This window comes from Poecilia reticulata, linkage group LG19, assembly GCF_000633615.1.
Source record: "Poecilia reticulata strain Guanapo linkage group LG19, Guppy_female_1.0+MT, whole genome shotgun sequence".
In the NCBI taxonomy this organism is placed as follows: domain Eukaryota; kingdom Metazoa; phylum Chordata; class Actinopteri; order Cyprinodontiformes; family Poeciliidae; genus Poecilia; species Poecilia reticulata.
In genome coordinates, this window is record NC_024349.1 from 26,888,798 (window position 1) to 26,907,079 (window position 18,282).

The 18,282-nt window shown below is 39.7% G+C and overlaps 2 protein-coding genes across 4 annotated transcripts in view; both read right to left on the reverse strand.

Moving 5' to 3' along the window:
• The window catches only part of mtr (5-methyltetrahydrofolate-homocysteine methyltransferase), a 37,108-nt gene extending 25,768 nt beyond the window's left edge, over positions 1 to 11,340 (reverse strand). Inside the window, exons 1-12 of the mRNA XM_008438069.2 lie at positions 11,156 to 11,340; positions 9,399 to 9,610; positions 9,205 to 9,294; positions 7,556 to 7,625; positions 7,373 to 7,465; positions 7,041 to 7,147; positions 6,792 to 6,851; positions 6,170 to 6,264; positions 5,975 to 6,075; positions 5,645 to 5,706; positions 4,365 to 4,432; positions 4,203 to 4,282 (exon numbers count right to left, since the gene is read on the reverse strand). Of these exons, the coding sequence (XP_008436291.1) occupies positions 4,203 to 4,282; positions 4,365 to 4,432; positions 5,645 to 5,706; positions 5,975 to 6,075; positions 6,170 to 6,264; positions 6,792 to 6,851; positions 7,041 to 7,147; positions 7,373 to 7,465; positions 7,556 to 7,625; positions 9,205 to 9,294; positions 9,399 to 9,610; positions 11,156 to 11,204 (1,087 nt within the window). The 5' untranslated portion in view covers positions 11,205 to 11,340. The remainder of the gene's footprint in view (positions 1 to 4,202; positions 4,283 to 4,364; positions 4,433 to 5,644; positions 5,707 to 5,974; positions 6,076 to 6,169; positions 6,265 to 6,791; positions 6,852 to 7,040; positions 7,148 to 7,372; positions 7,466 to 7,555; positions 7,626 to 9,204; positions 9,295 to 9,398; positions 9,611 to 11,155) is intronic.
• Positions 11,341 to 12,409: 1,069 nt separating this feature from the next.
• bms1 (BMS1 ribosome biogenesis factor) overlaps positions 12,410 to 18,282 on the reverse strand; it is a 19,436-nt gene continuing 13,563 nt past the window's right edge. For all 3 annotated transcript variants that reach the window (XM_008438067.2, XM_008438066.2, XM_008438068.2), the window contains exons 18-23: positions 16,848 to 16,906; positions 16,566 to 16,688; positions 16,339 to 16,486; positions 15,828 to 16,003; positions 14,901 to 15,062; positions 12,410 to 12,830 (exon numbers count right to left, since the gene is read on the reverse strand). In XM_008438067.2, the coding sequence (XP_008436289.1) occupies positions 12,603 to 12,830; positions 14,901 to 15,062; positions 15,828 to 16,003; positions 16,339 to 16,486; positions 16,566 to 16,688; positions 16,848 to 16,906 (896 nt within the window). In that variant the 3' untranslated portion in view covers positions 12,410 to 12,602. The remainder of the gene's footprint in view (positions 12,831 to 14,900; positions 15,063 to 15,827; positions 16,004 to 16,338; positions 16,487 to 16,565; positions 16,689 to 16,847; positions 16,907 to 18,282) is intronic.

Sequence of the window (18,282 nt, forward strand, 5' to 3'; positions counted from 1 at the left end):
CCATAGTAATCTTGGTTATTTTGGGGCAAAACAGATATTTTTAATAATTGAGGTCATGTCTCCTTTTAATAATTGAGGTCATGTCTCATTTTTGTATTATTTTCATCCTACCCACCGCTCCAGGCCCAAGTATGAAATCCTGTGAGATTTTGTGGGATTTGAGTTTTTAAAATAGGGCGTGCTTAGATGTGCCTCTGTTCCAGAACTGCTGAGTTGGATGATTGTATGACCGTCTGCAGCCATCAAGAAGAGCAGAAGGTTGTTAATCATAGATTCAATCTATATGTGGCAGAAAGGAAACACTTAAAACATGTAAGGCAGGTGAAACACTGAACTAAACCTGCTAATGACTGATTCAGTCTGTTGATTCTTGGGTTGGTAACTGGTTAAACTGAATTGGACTATTATTACTTGTGTGGGATCTTCATCAGCATATAGACACTTTTTAAGGAATTTAATCAACTTATTTGGAAATATTTGTAGTTGATGGAAGACTGAACCAGCTATTTGATGGAGGTTTATTCTGTATAAATTATAATTTTTCCAACTACAGTATAAATCACCTATTGCTGTATTTATGTGTCTCTGGTATGTTAAATAAACCCTGATCCTCCCTGAGTTTTTTTGTTAGGTTTTCTGATAAACAGCCTTTATTTTAAATATTGATTTAATATCAATATCAAAATCCTACACTATACTGCAGCTTGATGAGTAAATGTAGTTGTATACATAAACATTAAGATAAATATTAATAAAAGATTAAGATAAATATTAATTTAACAGTGAGTGTACATGGGGAACTGTACGGTTTGTATTTGTTCTCAGACTTGTAACCAGTACACTGTTTAATATTTCAATGTCTTTCATAACTTTTCAAATGTTTATCATCTTTCTAACCGGCACCTTCCTCACTTTTATTTTTGTGTTTTTCAGCCATTGCTCTGCAGTTTGACCCAAAGCTGACTCTTGAAGACTGCAGTAAAACTGTCAAGTGGCTTCATTACACGTCAGAATGAGAGAAAGACATCACAAGGAATCAAAGTGACGCCAACCAGAGTCWAACTGGGGTTACCACAACTTGTACTGTTTCCCTGGTTCATACAGTACAAAGTTTAACCTCGCGGACTCTGTTCTTCTGTGGACAATAGACTGTTATTCTGACAGTCAAAAAGGAGTCAAATATGTTTAAAGATCTGTTCCTCTTTTCTTAAATAAAATGTTATATCAAACCCATGTTGTCATTTTTAACCTTTTGTACACAGTTTACCCATGATCTGCCAATAATAGTGTTTAACACCAGTGACTAAACTTTTAGTGGTATGTTATGMTGTAGACCTATCAAACGTAAAAATGTACATAAATCCTTAGCTTTCATTCAATATAAAATCAACCCAAATATGCATGCAGAACCATGTTCAGATGATGGTTGAATCAACATTGATTCCTAACTGATTCAATGTAGAATCGATACAAATATGCATATAAACTGACATACAGATGATGGTTGAATCAACATTGATATAATGTCAGTTATGGTTGAAACCCTAACATTATTACAACTGACAACCAGTGATCAGCCCGAAACCTGGGAGTAGTGATGAACTCTGACCTGAACCTTCAGAGCCACATTAAGACAGTCACAAAGTCGGCCTTCTATCACCTGAAGAACATCTCCAGGRTTAGAGGACTKATGTCTCAGCACGATCTAGAGAARCTCATCCATGCRTTTATCTTTAGCCGCATTGATTACTGCAACAGCGTCTTCACAGGTCTGACTAATAAATCAATCAAACAGCTGCAGCTGATCCAGAACGCTGCTGCTCGGGTTCTGACTAAAACCAGGAATATAGAGACATAACACCAGTTTTAAATTCCCTACACTGGCTCCCTGTAGCTCAGAGAATAGACTTTAAAATACTGATGTTAGTTTATAAATCACTGAACGGTTTAGCACCACAATACCTTAAAGATCTGTTATTACTGTACCAACCGTCTRGACCCCTCAGATCTTCTGGTTCTGGTTCTGCTCTGCATCCCCAGAACCAGAACCAGACGAGGAGAAGCAGCATTCAGTTTCTATGCACCACAGATTTGGAACAAACTTCCAGAAAACTGTAAAACAGCTGAAACACTGGGTGCCTTTAAAAATCAACTTAAAACCCACCTGTTTAGAGTTGCTTATGGCTAAATTAGGGTTAGAGTGCAGGTTTTAATGTTTTTAATTTCTTCTTCTTTCTTTTCGACGTTTTAATGATGTAATGTTTTTTGTTTTTTTGTTTTTATTTTTATTTATTTATTTATTTTTTTAAATCTCTCTCTTTCTCACTGATTATTTCTGTTTTTATTTTAATTATGTAAAGCACTTTGAAATGCCTTGCTGCTGAAATGTGCTATACAAATAAAATTTGATTGATTGATTGATTCAACATACAAGTCACCGACCACTTTCAATGTTGTTTCAACGTCAGCGTTCAACGTTGATTCAGTGTCTCTGCCTGGCATTGATTTAATGTTTCAATCATTCTGTGCCATCTGGATAGATTTAAATAGACAAGATGGGCACATCTGACTACCTAATGCAGTAGTTCATACTACACGATTTTTTTGCTCCTATTTTCCCCTTACGACAATCTTAGATTGTTGGCTGATCTAAGATTATCGCTGGTGATTTCGTAACCGATCATCCTGCAGTGTGTTGTGTGTTAGGGTAGATCGTGTGGCCGCTCCGATCTAAATCAGGGGTTTCCCCCGACTCGGAGCTTAACGCTGAATGTGACAGGTAGCCAATCAGAAAGCGTGGATTCTCCTCCGTGATTTGTGAGGGGAAATTACAGAGAGGAATCACAAACAGCTGACATGGCGCAACACGAAGTCCAGCGGACATTGGAGATGATATGTGGAAACAACATTAATGTTTATTCAACATTTCGAGAAAATAAAATAGAAATGACAAGGGGAGGAGTTGGAGCCAAATTGCTACCGCAGTTGATGAACCCGGTAAGTTTTCAGCTGCTCTTCATTAACGTGACATGAATAGATTACAATGATTTTCATTCAGTCAGGACTCTAGCCACATGCATAACAGCTAGATTCTAGTAAAACATTGATTAATGCCTGATTTTAAAATTAGTTAACTGGACTTGTAGCCATTATTCTGTGCCCATGTGGCTGGACACCACACGGCACGACGAACCCGATCGAACCGTTATACTTAGGATTTCTGTCAACTAATGTGTGGTGGTCTCAGGTTTTGAAAATGGGCCGACAACTCGTGTAGTGTGCGCTGAACATTACACAAAGGAAATGAGGAAGGGAGGGTCAGTGAAGAGCACCGGAGTTGAACCTTTTTTCATTCAGTGTCATCAAGAGAAAGAAAAAAGGCAGGAAGAGACGATAAAGCAGATAATTGAAATGAGGTCGATAGGTAATTTATCATGCGATTAATTGATTTATCGTTTATTGCGACAGGCCTAAAATTTAAGCTTCAAATAGTGCCTGAGTGCCACCGACTGCAATAACAGATTTATTATAGAACAAATCTGTGGGACTAACTGTCTACAGAAAGCAAAGAGAGTAGATCTATTTTTGCCTTTAAGAGAAAAATAAAAAATAATTTTCTTTCAAGGTATAATGAAGTATATTCATTCAGTAGAGTGCAGAATCATTACAAAGATCATGTTTTTTTTCCTTGTTATCTTTATATGTACATTGCATACTTTGTGTTTAATGATGTGTTTGTATGGACGGCTGACTGATGCTTGTGGAGCAGTAGACTGACTCTTGGGAGAAGAGGTAGACTACAAAACATTGTTTTCTTCAGACTACTCCTTTCCATCCAGAGCTTTTGCTTGTGCCAACATGTGACATGTTCATTTTAAACTATAAATGAAATAAATAAGTAAACAAATAAAATGTTCACTTCCCCATCAGGCTGAATCTGGTAAGACTGTCTCGCATCTGGACAAGTCTTGGAAAGCAAAGCATTGTAAAAGGAAATCTGAAGAGCTTGACGAGAGTCATTACATCTTGTCTTTCACACTCCCTTCAACAAACTTTGTACTGGGAGAGATCCCACTGAACCCTTCCATAACCTCAACTTAGTTTTTATTTATACTGTGAACCTATGAAACACTGAAACTGAATCAGTAATCAGGCATGTCATGAAAAGTTCTCTGAATAAGTGATACTGGAAACATTTATACCTGAGAGAAGCAAATAGTCCTTAAAAGTATCAGCAGCAGGAACTCTTGGCTGGCACTGCTTAACAGCCTCGGCTATGGCTCTGTGAGAGGAGGAGGAAGAAGCATCATGTAAACATGAACAATCAGACAAACACTGAGCTGTCAGAGAAAAATCACACTGACCTGATGTGTGATGGGGTGGTCCCACAGCATCCCCCCACTATGTTCACCAGTCCATCCACTGCAAAATTCTGTGAGAGGCATGACACTTGAGCAGCATTCTGGCAGCCAGTGGTAGTGCAACACCACACAGATTATTATTATTATTTATTTATTTATTTTTTTTGCATTTAAACCTAAAATCGGATGTTTGTGTTAAAGTAAGGCAGGTGACAGATGAAGTCTCAAAACTCCACAGAACAGAAAATATCAATTATCTTTCTGGAGCATTTTATCAACCTGAAGTAGTTCTTGTTGAATCCTGAAACAATCCACACACCATCACCAGTTATTCATGTTAGCCACAGAGCCTCTGACTATGGAATGCATGCAGACAGCTGAACCTAGCATGTCTCTGTGATGATGATGTCATCATCTTTTTAAAAAAGATTTGCCAGAAATATAAAAAAAACACTCGTATGAGCAAAGTCTGATTTATTACTCAGCACCAAATGGCAATGGCTGACAAAATCAATAATAACTTATCAAATAATCAAAATGAACATATTGCCCAAATTCTGGAGCTTTGTCGTCAATACCTCATCCTTAGAAAATCTTTTCTGTTTTAATTAAGTTAACGTGGAATTTAAATAAACCTTGTTGGACACTCAGAATGCTACACCAGCCTTAGAAAGGAAACGACTAACAGCTCAACAAAAAATCTTCCAGGCTTTAGGACTTTTGATCAGTGATGAGGGTATAGGCAGCTGCTGAGGGCGGCATCAGAAAGGGGTGGGGCACCCAAGCACTAGAAAATAACCATTCCTGCAAGAACCACAACTGTGTGCATTTTTATATGTCAAGCTTGCAAAGTTAGGCATAGCAAGTAATCGTGATTAATCACAACATCAGAGTGTGATTAATACAATTACATTTTTATTCAATTAATAATACTACAGAAAAAAACAAGAGGACATGTGTTGACCTTTGCAAGTTGGGAAATGGCTGTAAAGAAATAGATTCTAGACTGAACTTGAATAGCTCCATAGTAGAAGCAAACTATTCTTAAAGTACAAGTGGAACTGTGATGAAAGAGGCTGCAGCAGGACCCACCTCACTGAGTAGGCTGGGAAAAGAGGTTGGAAAATCTTCTGTTTACCTGAACTACAACAAAACATGGCGTCTTGTGCTAACAGTTAACACAGCAATCATATATTTTAAGGCTGAGCTGCACATCTTTATCAGGGTGCTAATGGTTGTGGCAACTGCTTCTTCTAAACATCAGTGTGGAAACTGAACAGGACCTGTAGACTGGAGGCTGTAACTTGAGGTGTTTCATCATATCCTCCAAACGTGTTGGGAAGTCCTAACAAAAAAAAAGAACACAAACTGTTATTAAGATTACCCCTGACCTCATCAATGAATGGACCGAGTGGTCCAACAAACGAGGCAACAGGAAGTAGAACACAGGTCAAAGCTGCAAGTCCTTTAATGAAAAGTAAACCGTTTGGATTGATTGCAGAGAACCTGTCGACATCACACTGAAGCCTTCAGTTATTCATTAAATCACCAGCATTGTTTCTGAAGACAGGTTACCATGCCAACACTATGGACTAGATGTTGTTGTGGGTTACCTGCATTAGGATAACAGATGATGAAAGCTGATGTGCTTTTCCCAATCGCCTCAATGAAAGGCCTCATTTCTGTTGCCCCCAGCGCACAGTTCAGACCAATACTGCAACACAGCGAGGTGAGGCACACATCTGACTCCTGTCTGTGTTCGTCCCACATGGATCACCTCATGTTGATTCTCCAACAGGTCAACTCACCACAGCGGCTTTGCATGGGACACACTCACTACGAATGCCTCGCCCGTCTGACCGGACAGCGTCCGGCCGCTCCGGTCCACAATGGTTCCTGAGATCTGGACCATCCCAAAAAAACCTCATAATGTAGTCATGACAACATACCTAATGTCATAGGTCCTGTACTGTACCATAAAACTGCTTTAGGAGTAAATTACTTTTGGAGTCATTTTCCAAGTAATTCCCTGGAACAAGTAATTGCTGCTACACATAAATGTTCTGTTTGGTCATCAGTGGTGAGTCAGATTACATTGTTTACCTAACAGGTTATTTACTAATCTGGAGCTGTGAGATGCACTGGAAAATACTTATTTCTATTTTGTGCCTAAATCTGATTTAACAAATGCAAAAGTTCCTGTTAGCTGTTTTAGCACAAACACAAACATTTCTACCTCAGTTTTATTTTTTTTTATCTGCAGCAGCAGATGAAAAAAATGCAATGATGCAGATAAACTGAAATAAGAGCATCACTTCTGTAGATGCACATAAATAACAAGTTTGACAAGTTTCACAGATTCAAAAAGTTTCCATCTGGAATCTTATGATCTTCAGTTAAGATTATAAGAATATAGTGAAAATGACGTACAAATATGGGCTTCCTTTCATAGGACTTTTCAAAGAGAAGGTCGATGGCAAACAGAGCAGCCTGAGGATAGATAGGAAGACAGCATCATGAAACTACAATAAGAAAAACTGTGTGAGTAACAAATACCCACATTACAACATCTGCAGAGCATTAATCACTGAACTTGTATAATGTTTTGTTATGTATGTTTAAGATGTTTATAACAAATTAAACACCTTGATGCCAGGACTTAAGCCAAAGGGACATTACCTTGGCGTTGGCCGTGTCAAAGATGGTCTCTACCAGAAGGATGTCTGCTCCGCCGTCCAGCAGACCTCGAGCCTGCTCTGTGTAAGCTGCCACCAGCTCATCGAACACTGGAGTCACAAAACCAAACAGCAGTAAGGACAACAGCTACAGAGGCAAACAACAAGGAACATTCTGCTTCTGGATCAGTTCCCTGCTGTGGCCTTTGGGAGGTGAGGCTATTCTTCAGTGCAGTCATGGTGACCTGGTATCCTATCTCACTGGTCTCTTTGTACAGTGACTCAGGTCGAGTTCAGCCTGATGTAGGCAGATTTACACTAATGATAAATTCTTACTTATGTTCCTGAAATCTGGTTTCTCCACAGACGGCGACACAGAGAGGGTTTTATTGGTGGGGCCCAGCGCCCCGGCCACGTAGCGTTTCCAACCTGAGGACACACACAGGACACGTTAATCCCATGACAAACCTCTGAGCTGAAGTATGACCATCACTGCAGCAGACAGGAGGCTCAGCTAACCTGACTGTTTGGTGACATCATCGGCTGCCTTCCTCGCCAGCTCTGCTGACGCCCTGTTGAGGCGATAGGCCTGCACAACAAACACAGTTACCCTCTGAAGCAACAACATGACCCACATTAAACTCATCTAATACAGAATAAATGACTAAAGTGACAGCTACATTAGCCACATGTTGCACATGCTTCCATATGCTCATGTCTCACACACCGAACAGGTGGCATGGAACAGGCATGCCACCTGTGTTAGCACTGTCTTCAGTGGCATCACTGAAGACAAAGTGGCAGCACATTGTCTTCAGTTAGCTTTAATATTGATATTGAATTAGTCGACATTTAAAAAGAACAATTCCAAACAGGAAAACCTGCTCCAGTTGTTCTGGTTATGTTTAAACCAGACAAACCAGTTCATGACTGGTGATGAACGGTGTCCATGATCTTATCCTGACCACATCTCAACACATAACACACATTTCTTTTTTCTTCTTTCACACCTTCAAATGAGTTTATTTATATGGCGCCAATTCACAACACATCATCTGAAGGCACTTTACAGAAAAATAAAGCCAATTGATCTTTGTTCAAACAGTGCATTAAATTCAGTTTATTATTCAGGTTGGTTTCTATGTAAGGAAACCCAGCAGATTGCATGGAGTCATAGACTTGCAGCGCTCGCTCTTCTTGGATGAACACGTAGTAACAATCGCTTAGATTATGACCTTGACTTTACAATGGATGCTCATGGATGGTAAGTATGAAGTTAATGGCAGCAGTAGCTCCTTAATGTAACCTTTTTTCCATAATAAAACAGAGCATATATTTACTGACTAACTGTGAAACATAATGGAGTTTCCACTGGTTCAACTACTCCAGACCTATTGGTATAGAACTCTCCATATCAACAGGTCCAAACAGGTCCAGTTTATATATATATGCATATAATATGTATTCTTTTCAATCCAGTTTATTAAGTACAATTCAGTTACAACTACATTAAAATAAAGCTTGTCATAGACTCAAACCAGTAGATTCACTGGAATCAGAATAAATTAGAAGAATTCAACAGGATAATTATCACAACTATCAAGAAATAATATGACTTGTAATGCTTCAGTCCACTTCCAGGGGACATATGTGGCAGTTGGACTGATTTTTTTGTGGCCCCCAGCTGCAGCTCAATAATCCTACAAATTTGTTTATTAAACTTTTAATTTTTAGTCAGTGTGAAATTATTATTGACATAATTTTCTTACAACAAAAGATGTGAAGTGGGCCTCATAATATTTGTCCTTTTACAAATACACTTTTATGACAAGTAGAACCATGTCAATCCAGACTTTTACTGAAAAACCAACTTTGCTGCTTCCAAATCAGCTTTTATTCAATTTATTGAATGAGAAGTAGATAACACACCAAGTAGAGCCAGTTATCAACTTAAAACTGACTGAGATTGTGCAGAACAAAAGGAGAAAAAAAACAGCTTTTAGCCATCAGGAGCAAGCTCACAGGTCAGCTCTGATAAGCTCTGGGTATGTAGAAACAGAACCTGCAGAATTTCTCAGAATGAGCTCATCAGTGGTTAATCAGTGAACTCTCGTCTCTCTGTGTGCATGACCTTTGTGTTGGCAGCAGGAGCCGTGTGCTGCTCATACCAGCTGCTCCAGTCCATAATCTGCCTGGGCGACGGATGTGCTGCTGAATGTGTTGGTCTCAATGATGTCAGCTCCGGCCTGCAGGTACTCCTGGAAACACACCATGGACAACACTGCAGCACTTTGGTCTAGTCAAAGACACCACATGTCCAGCATCAGACAGGACAACATCTGGATCCATCTGCATGGACTACCTTGTGTATGTTATAAATGATGGCTGGCTGTGTGAGGCTCAGGAGGTCATTGTTGCCCTTCAGAGGTAGAGGATGCTCCTTAAACTCTTCTCCCCTGAAATCTTCCTCCTCCAGCTTCTCTTGTTGGATCATCGTTCCCATTCCGCCATCTAGGACCATAATCCTTTGCTGCAGCAAAACTCGCAGCTCTGACTCCACTGGAGAGCTGCAGCCTAGACAGAAAAACACAGGAAGTACTCTGCAGTAAGAACGCTGGCTTGGTTCCCTCAGCATGGCTCAGCTCGTCCTAAACCACAGTTAGAACTGAACCGCAGATCAGCGTCCACGGTTCTAAAGAAGATCCATGAATGATCAGGACTTCCTGAAACTCTGGAAATCTGAATGGATAGAATATCCATACCGATTTGTTAGTTGAAGAACAGATTAAAAATAAATATCTTTGTCGCTGAGGGACGATGGTGGGGTTGTTGGTTCAATTTGGGGCTCTGTCTGCCTCTGTTGTTGTGTGGTAAGACTCTTCACCCGCCAAGCCTGCTGGTGGTGGTGCATGGCAGCTATGGTTACTACCCAGTAGTTTGCCATGAACGCTCTCTGTGCATGGCATAGCTTGCCATGCACAGAGAGCGTGGCTTAGCCATGCTCTCTGTGTGTGTGTACACATTGAATATATGTACACACACATTCAATGTGTGAATGTGTGTGACTGAATGTAGTGCTTCTGGGCTTGATAAAATGCAATATACTAGTACAGTCCATTTACTATTTGAGCTAATATGTCTATTCAATAATTTAGCAGCAAAAAGTATTTTTCAATTAAATAAATTTTTCGTCAATATATGGTTTAAGTTAAAGTACAATTAATTCAGTTTAGTCGTATTGTGGTTTACTATTGTGTTTTAACGGTTACCAGAATTAAAGATTTTATAATAATAATTAAAAAAACATTAAGGCTATGTTAAGGAGTATCACACCCCTCAGTTCTGGACTTCAATGGTGCCATTAATTATTATTTTTAATTGCCATCAATAGGAAACGGAACATAGACTACACTCAAAGCCAGGCACGTGCAGAGCGGGGAGCTGGGGGGGCTTGAGCACCTGCCCTTTTTGCTCCTTGCCCCCAAGGGCCCTTTTGGTCAAAATTTTGGTATTATTATTCATTGTATATGTCACATTTTTGTAATTTATCATTGTTTATTAACTCTGAAAGCTGAGAGGGTTTGTTAATATTCTGTCCTAGAATGCGGTTAGATGGGCCCTTTTTGTTGTTGAGCACCTGCCCCCTTACTGGTCTCTGCACGGCCCTGCTCAAAGCATACGTTATAATACATATCTCAATTAATTATAGGAGTAATGAAAGACATGAAGGAGACATGGAAGCCACATTATCAACAATAACAAATTTACACAAATCAAAATATCACTGTCGATGTGAGAAATAAGATATGATAAAACTTTATTGTCAGTCAAGGAGGAAAATTTCCTTCGGATGTCCAACGTCATATCTGTACCAACTGCAACAAAACAGTTCATTTTAAAACATGCAGCACAGTAAACAAACCCTGAGTATGAATATTTAACCCGACTCTGATTTGACCTAAACGCTTCTACGAGCCGGTCACCAGTGTTTCTGCTGGGCTGGAGACCTGAATATTAACGTGGTTTCAGGTGATCCGTCAACTGCAAAGCAGTTGCATCACATCAGTTTAGCTCCAAGCTAACAGAGAACCATGTGACAGAGCCGGGTGGAGGACCTACCTGCTCCCGTAGCTGCGCAGAGCTGATATGGGACATTTGTCGGAGCCATTGGAAGCCAAGCAAGCCGTGAGAAAAGTCCAGCTATCCTTCTGAACACCCAACGGATAATTATGTTCCTTCAAACTTTTTCTACTGAGACTACTGGTAGGGCCAACCATTGCTTCCTATCACAGTCCTTCAAAATAAAAGCAACTTTTTGGCATAAGCCAACTTCCGGGATATGAGCGATATGTTTGGAATCACACTGTTGACCTGACCCACAAGAAAATCTATCTGGTCCCTTGACGGTGAAAATGTTTACATTTCGTGCTTTTATTTTTAATAAAAGAGGGTTTTCTAAATAATCACTTCATTTTAATGGGAAACATTTTATTCACAAATTAATTTTCAAACCAAATTTTACAAAATGAAAAGCAAAATTCCATGAAGTTGCTGAATCAGCAAGAAATTTTTCAGTTTAAATTTTTTTAGCACCCTTATTTATATGATACATATACACCTAGAATGGTTCCACTTGAGTGATTTCTTAATTCTTTTTTTTTTTTTTTTTTGCATTTTCATTAAGTTAACTCTGAAGTTTGTCCTTTAGGATCCATTTGCTGTTCACAATTCTATGTGCAATTATTTTTGCTGACAATTTGTCTTTTGTTCAGATACAAGGATCTAGCTGTCACAGAATGGCGATGGTGATAAGGACAAAGAAGAAATAAAATATGAAGTAATATTTTTGACCATAAGCGTTCGGTCACAACACTAGCCATTGAAGCTAAAGTTTGTTCCCGTTTTGGTGAAACTGTATTTCATGTTAAGGTCACTTTATCTCAGCCAAGGTAATGTAGAAAGTGGGCAGAGCCTCATCAGGCCACTGAAGCCAACCAATCAGAGAGTAGTTTGTAAAAGGTGAAATCTTTTGTTTAAACAGGTCGTATCCTTCTGTATCCATCAGTATCTCAGATGGTGGCTTTAAAGATAAGCCCCTGATGCAATGAGCTCTACACATAGCACCCAGCTGTTACACCAAACTGTGTTCCATGATAAAATAAAAAATAAAAAGCTATATGGCAGAGCTTCTGTGTTTGTAACAAGGATCTTACCAACATTAGATTGGTAGTGGCTCACTTTGAGCCATTTCTAAATGTTCATGGTCAGATATTTATATCATCTGACCATAAACAGTAAAAATGTAAGATTTAACTATCAGTATCTATTTGCATAGGTTATAAGTGCACTGGTCTCAAAAATCCACGCTTCTTATTGATGTTGCATTTCTTTATTCCACTGTAGAACAAAGTTGTAGTATTGTCATGAAACCAGAGACCATAATGTGCAGACCTAAACAAGATCTGAGCTCACACCAGGTCTTACTTAATAAAAGCGTCTCCAGGGAGACATAAAAACAGTCTGTCATAGTTCTCCAGAGTTCAGACACGCAGGTCCAGTGAGGGAGCTAGAGGTCGCTGGGCGCTCCCTTCAGGCTGGAGCGCTGCTTCTTCTGGTCCTTCTGACCCATCACTCTGTACAGCTTCTTCTTAGCCTCCCTCTGCCTCTTCAGCTTAGCCTCCTCGTCTTTCTCCTTTTGCTGGAGGAACTCTTTGTGTTTGGCATGCTGCACCTTGTGGGCATTCTTCCTCTTGTAATTGTGGACTGTGCTCAGAGCATGGAGAAGTGCTGCCACCTAGAGGGCCAGAAGAAACCGTCATCTTTTAACATGAGGACAAGCCAATAAGCTGGCTCCTGTTTGAAAAGAGATAACCCAATGCTGATATCAGTGGAGCCCACTCAGACTTTATAGACAGACTGAAAATCCTGTTTAAGAGAAATGTCATTAACCCACTTTCAGCAAGGGTCAACTGAATATTTGAGGTTTTGTCTTCCTCCCTTTGCAAAACCATGCATGTTAGGGACGCGCTGACCAGGTTTTTTGCTGCAGATCACCACTGATCACATTGGATAGGCTTTTAATTTTTCACTTTAGGTATAAATGTTACTATGTGACCTGGCAAAAAATTCACCTAATTTAGACATTAAAATACAAAATATTTGCAGACAACAGCAGCTATTCAGTCAAAAGTACAACTGAAAAACCTGCAATCAGTAAAATAAAATTCAACAGCAAGGCTCTCAGTACCATAAATTATTCACGAGTCAAGGAAATATCACAACACTGCCTACATCAAATAATGTTAAGTGAAAAAGGAGACATTCATTCATTCAAAGTCAAATGCAGGCTGCATCAAAATAAACAATCCTGAGTTACTGAATCAAAACGTCCTGATAGCATGGCTGATTAATGCTGGTTCTGATTGGCTGTTTCTGACCGAGTGGAGTAATTCTGAAGAACAGGGAGGAGGCAGAGAAGATTGATTATTTTTCAGACATCATCTGTCTTATGTTAGGACGTAGTGAAACTTTTAATAGATGTGAAAAATCCTTATTTTTTTTAAGTTACATGCTGCAGCTTTAAACAGATGCTTGTGTGAGAGTTCACTGCAGGTGGAGGTTGAACGGCACTACGTCTGTGAAATATTATCACCAGTAGCGAGTAGCAGTGGTCCAACAGCGAGAACAGAACCAGAACCAGAACCATATTAGATTTGATGTGTTGATGCATTTTGATGTGCTTCACTCCTGAGGTCATTTTCCGTCGCAATAGCAAACATCTGCGATACACGCTGAACCGCTTAACCACTGTATAGCCGAGAAACATGTACATAGACTGAATCCGCGCAGACACACATGTGTTTACATCTCACTGACGTCGCCCTCGCTTTTAACCCTCACTTTTTTTAACCACATTCCTCCTGAGAGTCTCCCTCAGACCAACGGTGGTTAAACCTGAACCAGATAACTGATGTTTTTGACCTGCCTTTTAACAAGCCCTTTCTTTGTGCTCTCAGCCACGCTGCTTCCCCCTCGCTCCGTTTCAATGCGGCTGGTTACGTCATCAACAAGCATTACCATGGTTAACCTGTAGACTCTACAAATTTCTATTGTTTCTCTCTTATGCCATTTATATTACACTATACCAAATGAAATTATACGATAAAATATTTGCCATGTCAATTAATTACACAGCTTATAATATTAGCTTAGCATTCCCTCCTTATATCTTCACTGAAATAAGATTTCTCACTTGAATCTTGTAATAAATAAATGCCAGGCAATATGCTTTTTGCCATATTCATTATAATATGCATTATTACAAGTCTTATTGGTAACGCTTTCTTTGAAGGGGTGTACATAAGACTGACATGACACTGTCATAAACATGAAGGAGTCTTTATGAATGTTGTCATGAAGTGTCATTTGGTAAATCATGACACTTTTAATGCAAAATTGTCTTGAAAGTCCATTAAAAATGCCAACTTTGCATTAAAGTGTCATTATTTACCAAATGACACTTCATGACAACTGTCATAAACATTCATAAAGACTTCTTTATGTTCATGACAGGTGTTATGACATGTTTATGACAGTGTCATGTCAGTCTTATGTACACCCCTTCAAATAAAGTGTTACCATCTTATTCTGTAGCATTGATGCTTCTGAACAGTACAGGTTGGAACCAGCCCGTTGCTAGACAAGGCCAGACGATGCCAAAGTACACTGACATTTATTGTCAGATACCAAAGTTCACATAAAAACAGATTTGTATTTATAAATACAATAATGTGGAGCTTAAATGAAGTTGAAGTAACAGATAAATTTGAGGAAATCCTTTTCGATCCAGTCCGGTTGTGCTCACCTTCCTCTCATGCGGCTCTCGGATCACGCTGGGCCTCTGGAGGTCCCTGGGGGTCTTTCCTTTGGGCTGCTGCTGTTTGGGTTTGCTCTTGAAGGGGAGGGCCTTCTGAAGCTCCTTGGGAATATGCAGGGGATTGAAGCGGCGTGGAGCTCGGACCACCGGCTGGAACGGAACCACATGGAGATTCACAACCAATCACTACATCAGGGAAATATTATCATATATATATATATATATATATATATATATATATATATATATCTTCCACAGAAAACCCTGTGGAAGAGAACTGTACCAGCTGTGGTCCCCAATCAACCAGAGTCTACTGATGTACCAGGTAGGAAAATATCGTAAGATTTTCATTTTTGTGTCAAAAATTAAATATTAATGTTTATCCATTCTGAACTGACTGTGGATCAGTGATAGAGCAGTTCTTCTGCAATCAGAAGGTTACAGGTTTGATTCCAGCTTCTTCTTGTCACATTTTGAAGGCACTTAACCATAGGTTGCCAAGCAACTTGCATACTGGTGTATGCGACTGTAGCATAAAGCATGTACATGACTGGAAAGACGCACTTCCCTCAAAACTCATCTTGCTGAATAACAGCCACATTTTGAAGGCACATTTTGGGTCATGGGAAAACCAGTGTCTTCAATCCAGGACTTGAGGTGAGGGCCTGTGTCCAGCAGCCTTGAGATGAGTCCCTGGTCCAACAACCCTGAATCCGCTCCTCAGTAATCAGTCAAGTCCTGCTAATGACTGTATATTACTCAGGTGTTTTGAAGCAGAGACACATCTATATGTTGCAGGACACGGGCCCTCGAGACCCGGAGCTGAGGAGCCCTGCGACAGACTAGGTTTAAGTGAATGAAATGTTCCGTCTCCTTGACAACCTGCTCAGAAGGCTGCCAGGATGTGTGTTGTACCTTGTACAGACAGTCAGGGTTGGGTTTGTTGCGGATGCCCAGGTCATGTTTGAGCTGCCCCAGGGTCCTCATGCCTGACCAGCTGTCCTTCTGACCAGCAGGGAGCAGCAGAGAGGTAACGGGGTTGTAGAGCTGAGGGACTGACACTGGGTACCAGGAGCGCAGGAACACAATGTCTGCACACACACACCAAAACACAGTGTGCACATCACACTGACCTTTCCACTCAGCAGCACTGATCTGGTATGTTGTGGATGTATTTGTCTGGAGGACACAGCAGCAGGGTGAATTCACTGCAGCTGAAGAAAACTCAGAGTTTACTTCAGCTGTTCTACAAATAGAAACACACTTTGTTTGTAGAAAGTGTGTGTGATCCTCAGAGCACAGTTAATTGATACATACTTGAGATGTGCAAACATTTCTAATCTGAAGAGCCAGGATTCCTCAGAGTCTCTAAACCAAACAGTAGTGATGAAGATGAGTAGTAGCTGTGCACCATAGAAACACTCACCACTCATGAGCAGTCGGTCCTCAAATGTGGCTCTGAAAGCTCCTGCAGGTGAAGACAGAGCCTTCTTGATCTGACCCCTGATGCCCGACACGGTTCGCACTGAGGCTCCTTCAAACTTGGCCACCTCCAGCACAGTGTTGAACATTCCCTGAGCAACAGAGCAACATTACACCTGCTACAAGGAAACGGTGAGATGGTGTGTGTAAATACCCAAAACATGTTCCCACTTTAACAAAGCAGGTATTCTTAAAGATCTTGAATGGATATCCAATCAGCTTGAGCTTCTTCACTATAGTCACTGACTTGTCCAGATCCAGAACGACTCCTGTGGCTGCGATACGAAAACTGGCCTGCAGACAAAAAAACAAAACAAAAAAATGGAGTATGAAAACTGCACACATGAAAACATATTTTCAAGATTTTTTTTCCTGAACCTGGAAAATAGAGATTGTCAGTCATATTGAGAATCTAGAACAGATTGTAGTTTATCAACATGGAGTCAGTCTTACCTTAGATCCAGTCACTGACTGCACAGCCAGGAAACCAGAACCCTGGGGTGTGATGGGACCTTTGAAGAGACAAACCCAGAGAAAAGGACTTTTAAAATCACAATGTTTGGATATTTAAAAATAGAAAACCTTCTAAAAGAGTTCAGATTCACTTGAAATATAGCCTGTCGTGTAAGATCTTAATTATCCTGGGTTGTATCTGCTGGGTTTCCTTACAAACTTTAGAATCTACTTTGAGTAATTAATTGAGCACACTGCACTTCCCTGCACAGTCCCTTGTTCACACAGATGTATCATTGTTACTGCGTGTCAAACACACACCTTTCACAGCACAGCTATTTGTGGTTCACATTGAGCTTGCACAAGCAGAGGAAATGCTGAGGCTTTTAAATTTGATAATTACCGTGGTGCAGTATTATCTGAAGAAACATGAGGGGTTAGTAGAAATGCCAATACAGGTGAAGCTTCTCTGCAACAATGCCTTCCAAATCATCCAGTTTGAGTGGAAGACGGCACATGCAAACCACAATAAGGTGAACTTCAGGGGTGCAGTTGCCACAGCACACGAGTGATTAGTGCGCCCTTTGCATTCTGTTCAATGCACCAACTATAAAGCAGTCTTTCAGGAACACCTCAGCTCTGCTGGTGAAGTTCACAGTGTAGTGGAGCACAGCAAATACGCATACAGTCGGGGGTCACTGGTATATACATATATATATATTTAAAATAAAAACAAGCAAAGCTTAGCCTGGCAGGGGGTGTCGAGAAAAGTCGAGCTCATCCCACTTCCCCATGCTGGAGATTTTAGCTTAATAATAATGAATAAAGTTAATTTAAAATTAATTACACAGGTGACATCAAGACCCAACAGTAGAGTCAGACGGTAATAATCTGGTTATAATGAATCTGGTTGTGTGTGTTGTTATTGTGTCCTGCAAACTTTGCTTTAATTCTACTYTTTTCTATTTAATCATAAAAAATCAWAGTCAGGCAGAAAGAGAGTCATGAAACAGGAAGAGCTKGTTTCCTGAAGAAAAGGGGAAGTTTCTATCTTGCATCAGTATAAAAATAGTTCAGACCATTCCTTATTTTAAAGCATTAAAGGTTTTTAAAGAATAAAATCTAAACATTTTGAGTAATTGGATAAAACCCAGAATAAAATACTTAAATTAATGACTTATAATTATGCCAATAATTAATATTGGTTTAACCAGTGGTTGATGTTGGTTTGATTATAAGAATATTTACACTTACTCTTACACTTGTGGAAATACTTAAAGGTAAAACAAGAAACTGTAACATGATATCAGATAATTAGAATAATGGATATTCTTGGTTTCTTTTCAGAAATGTCTGTAATAACTCACATTATGATTATAATAAGAGTAACTAATAAGTTATGGTTATTATAACATTATAAATGAATGTTAAATCA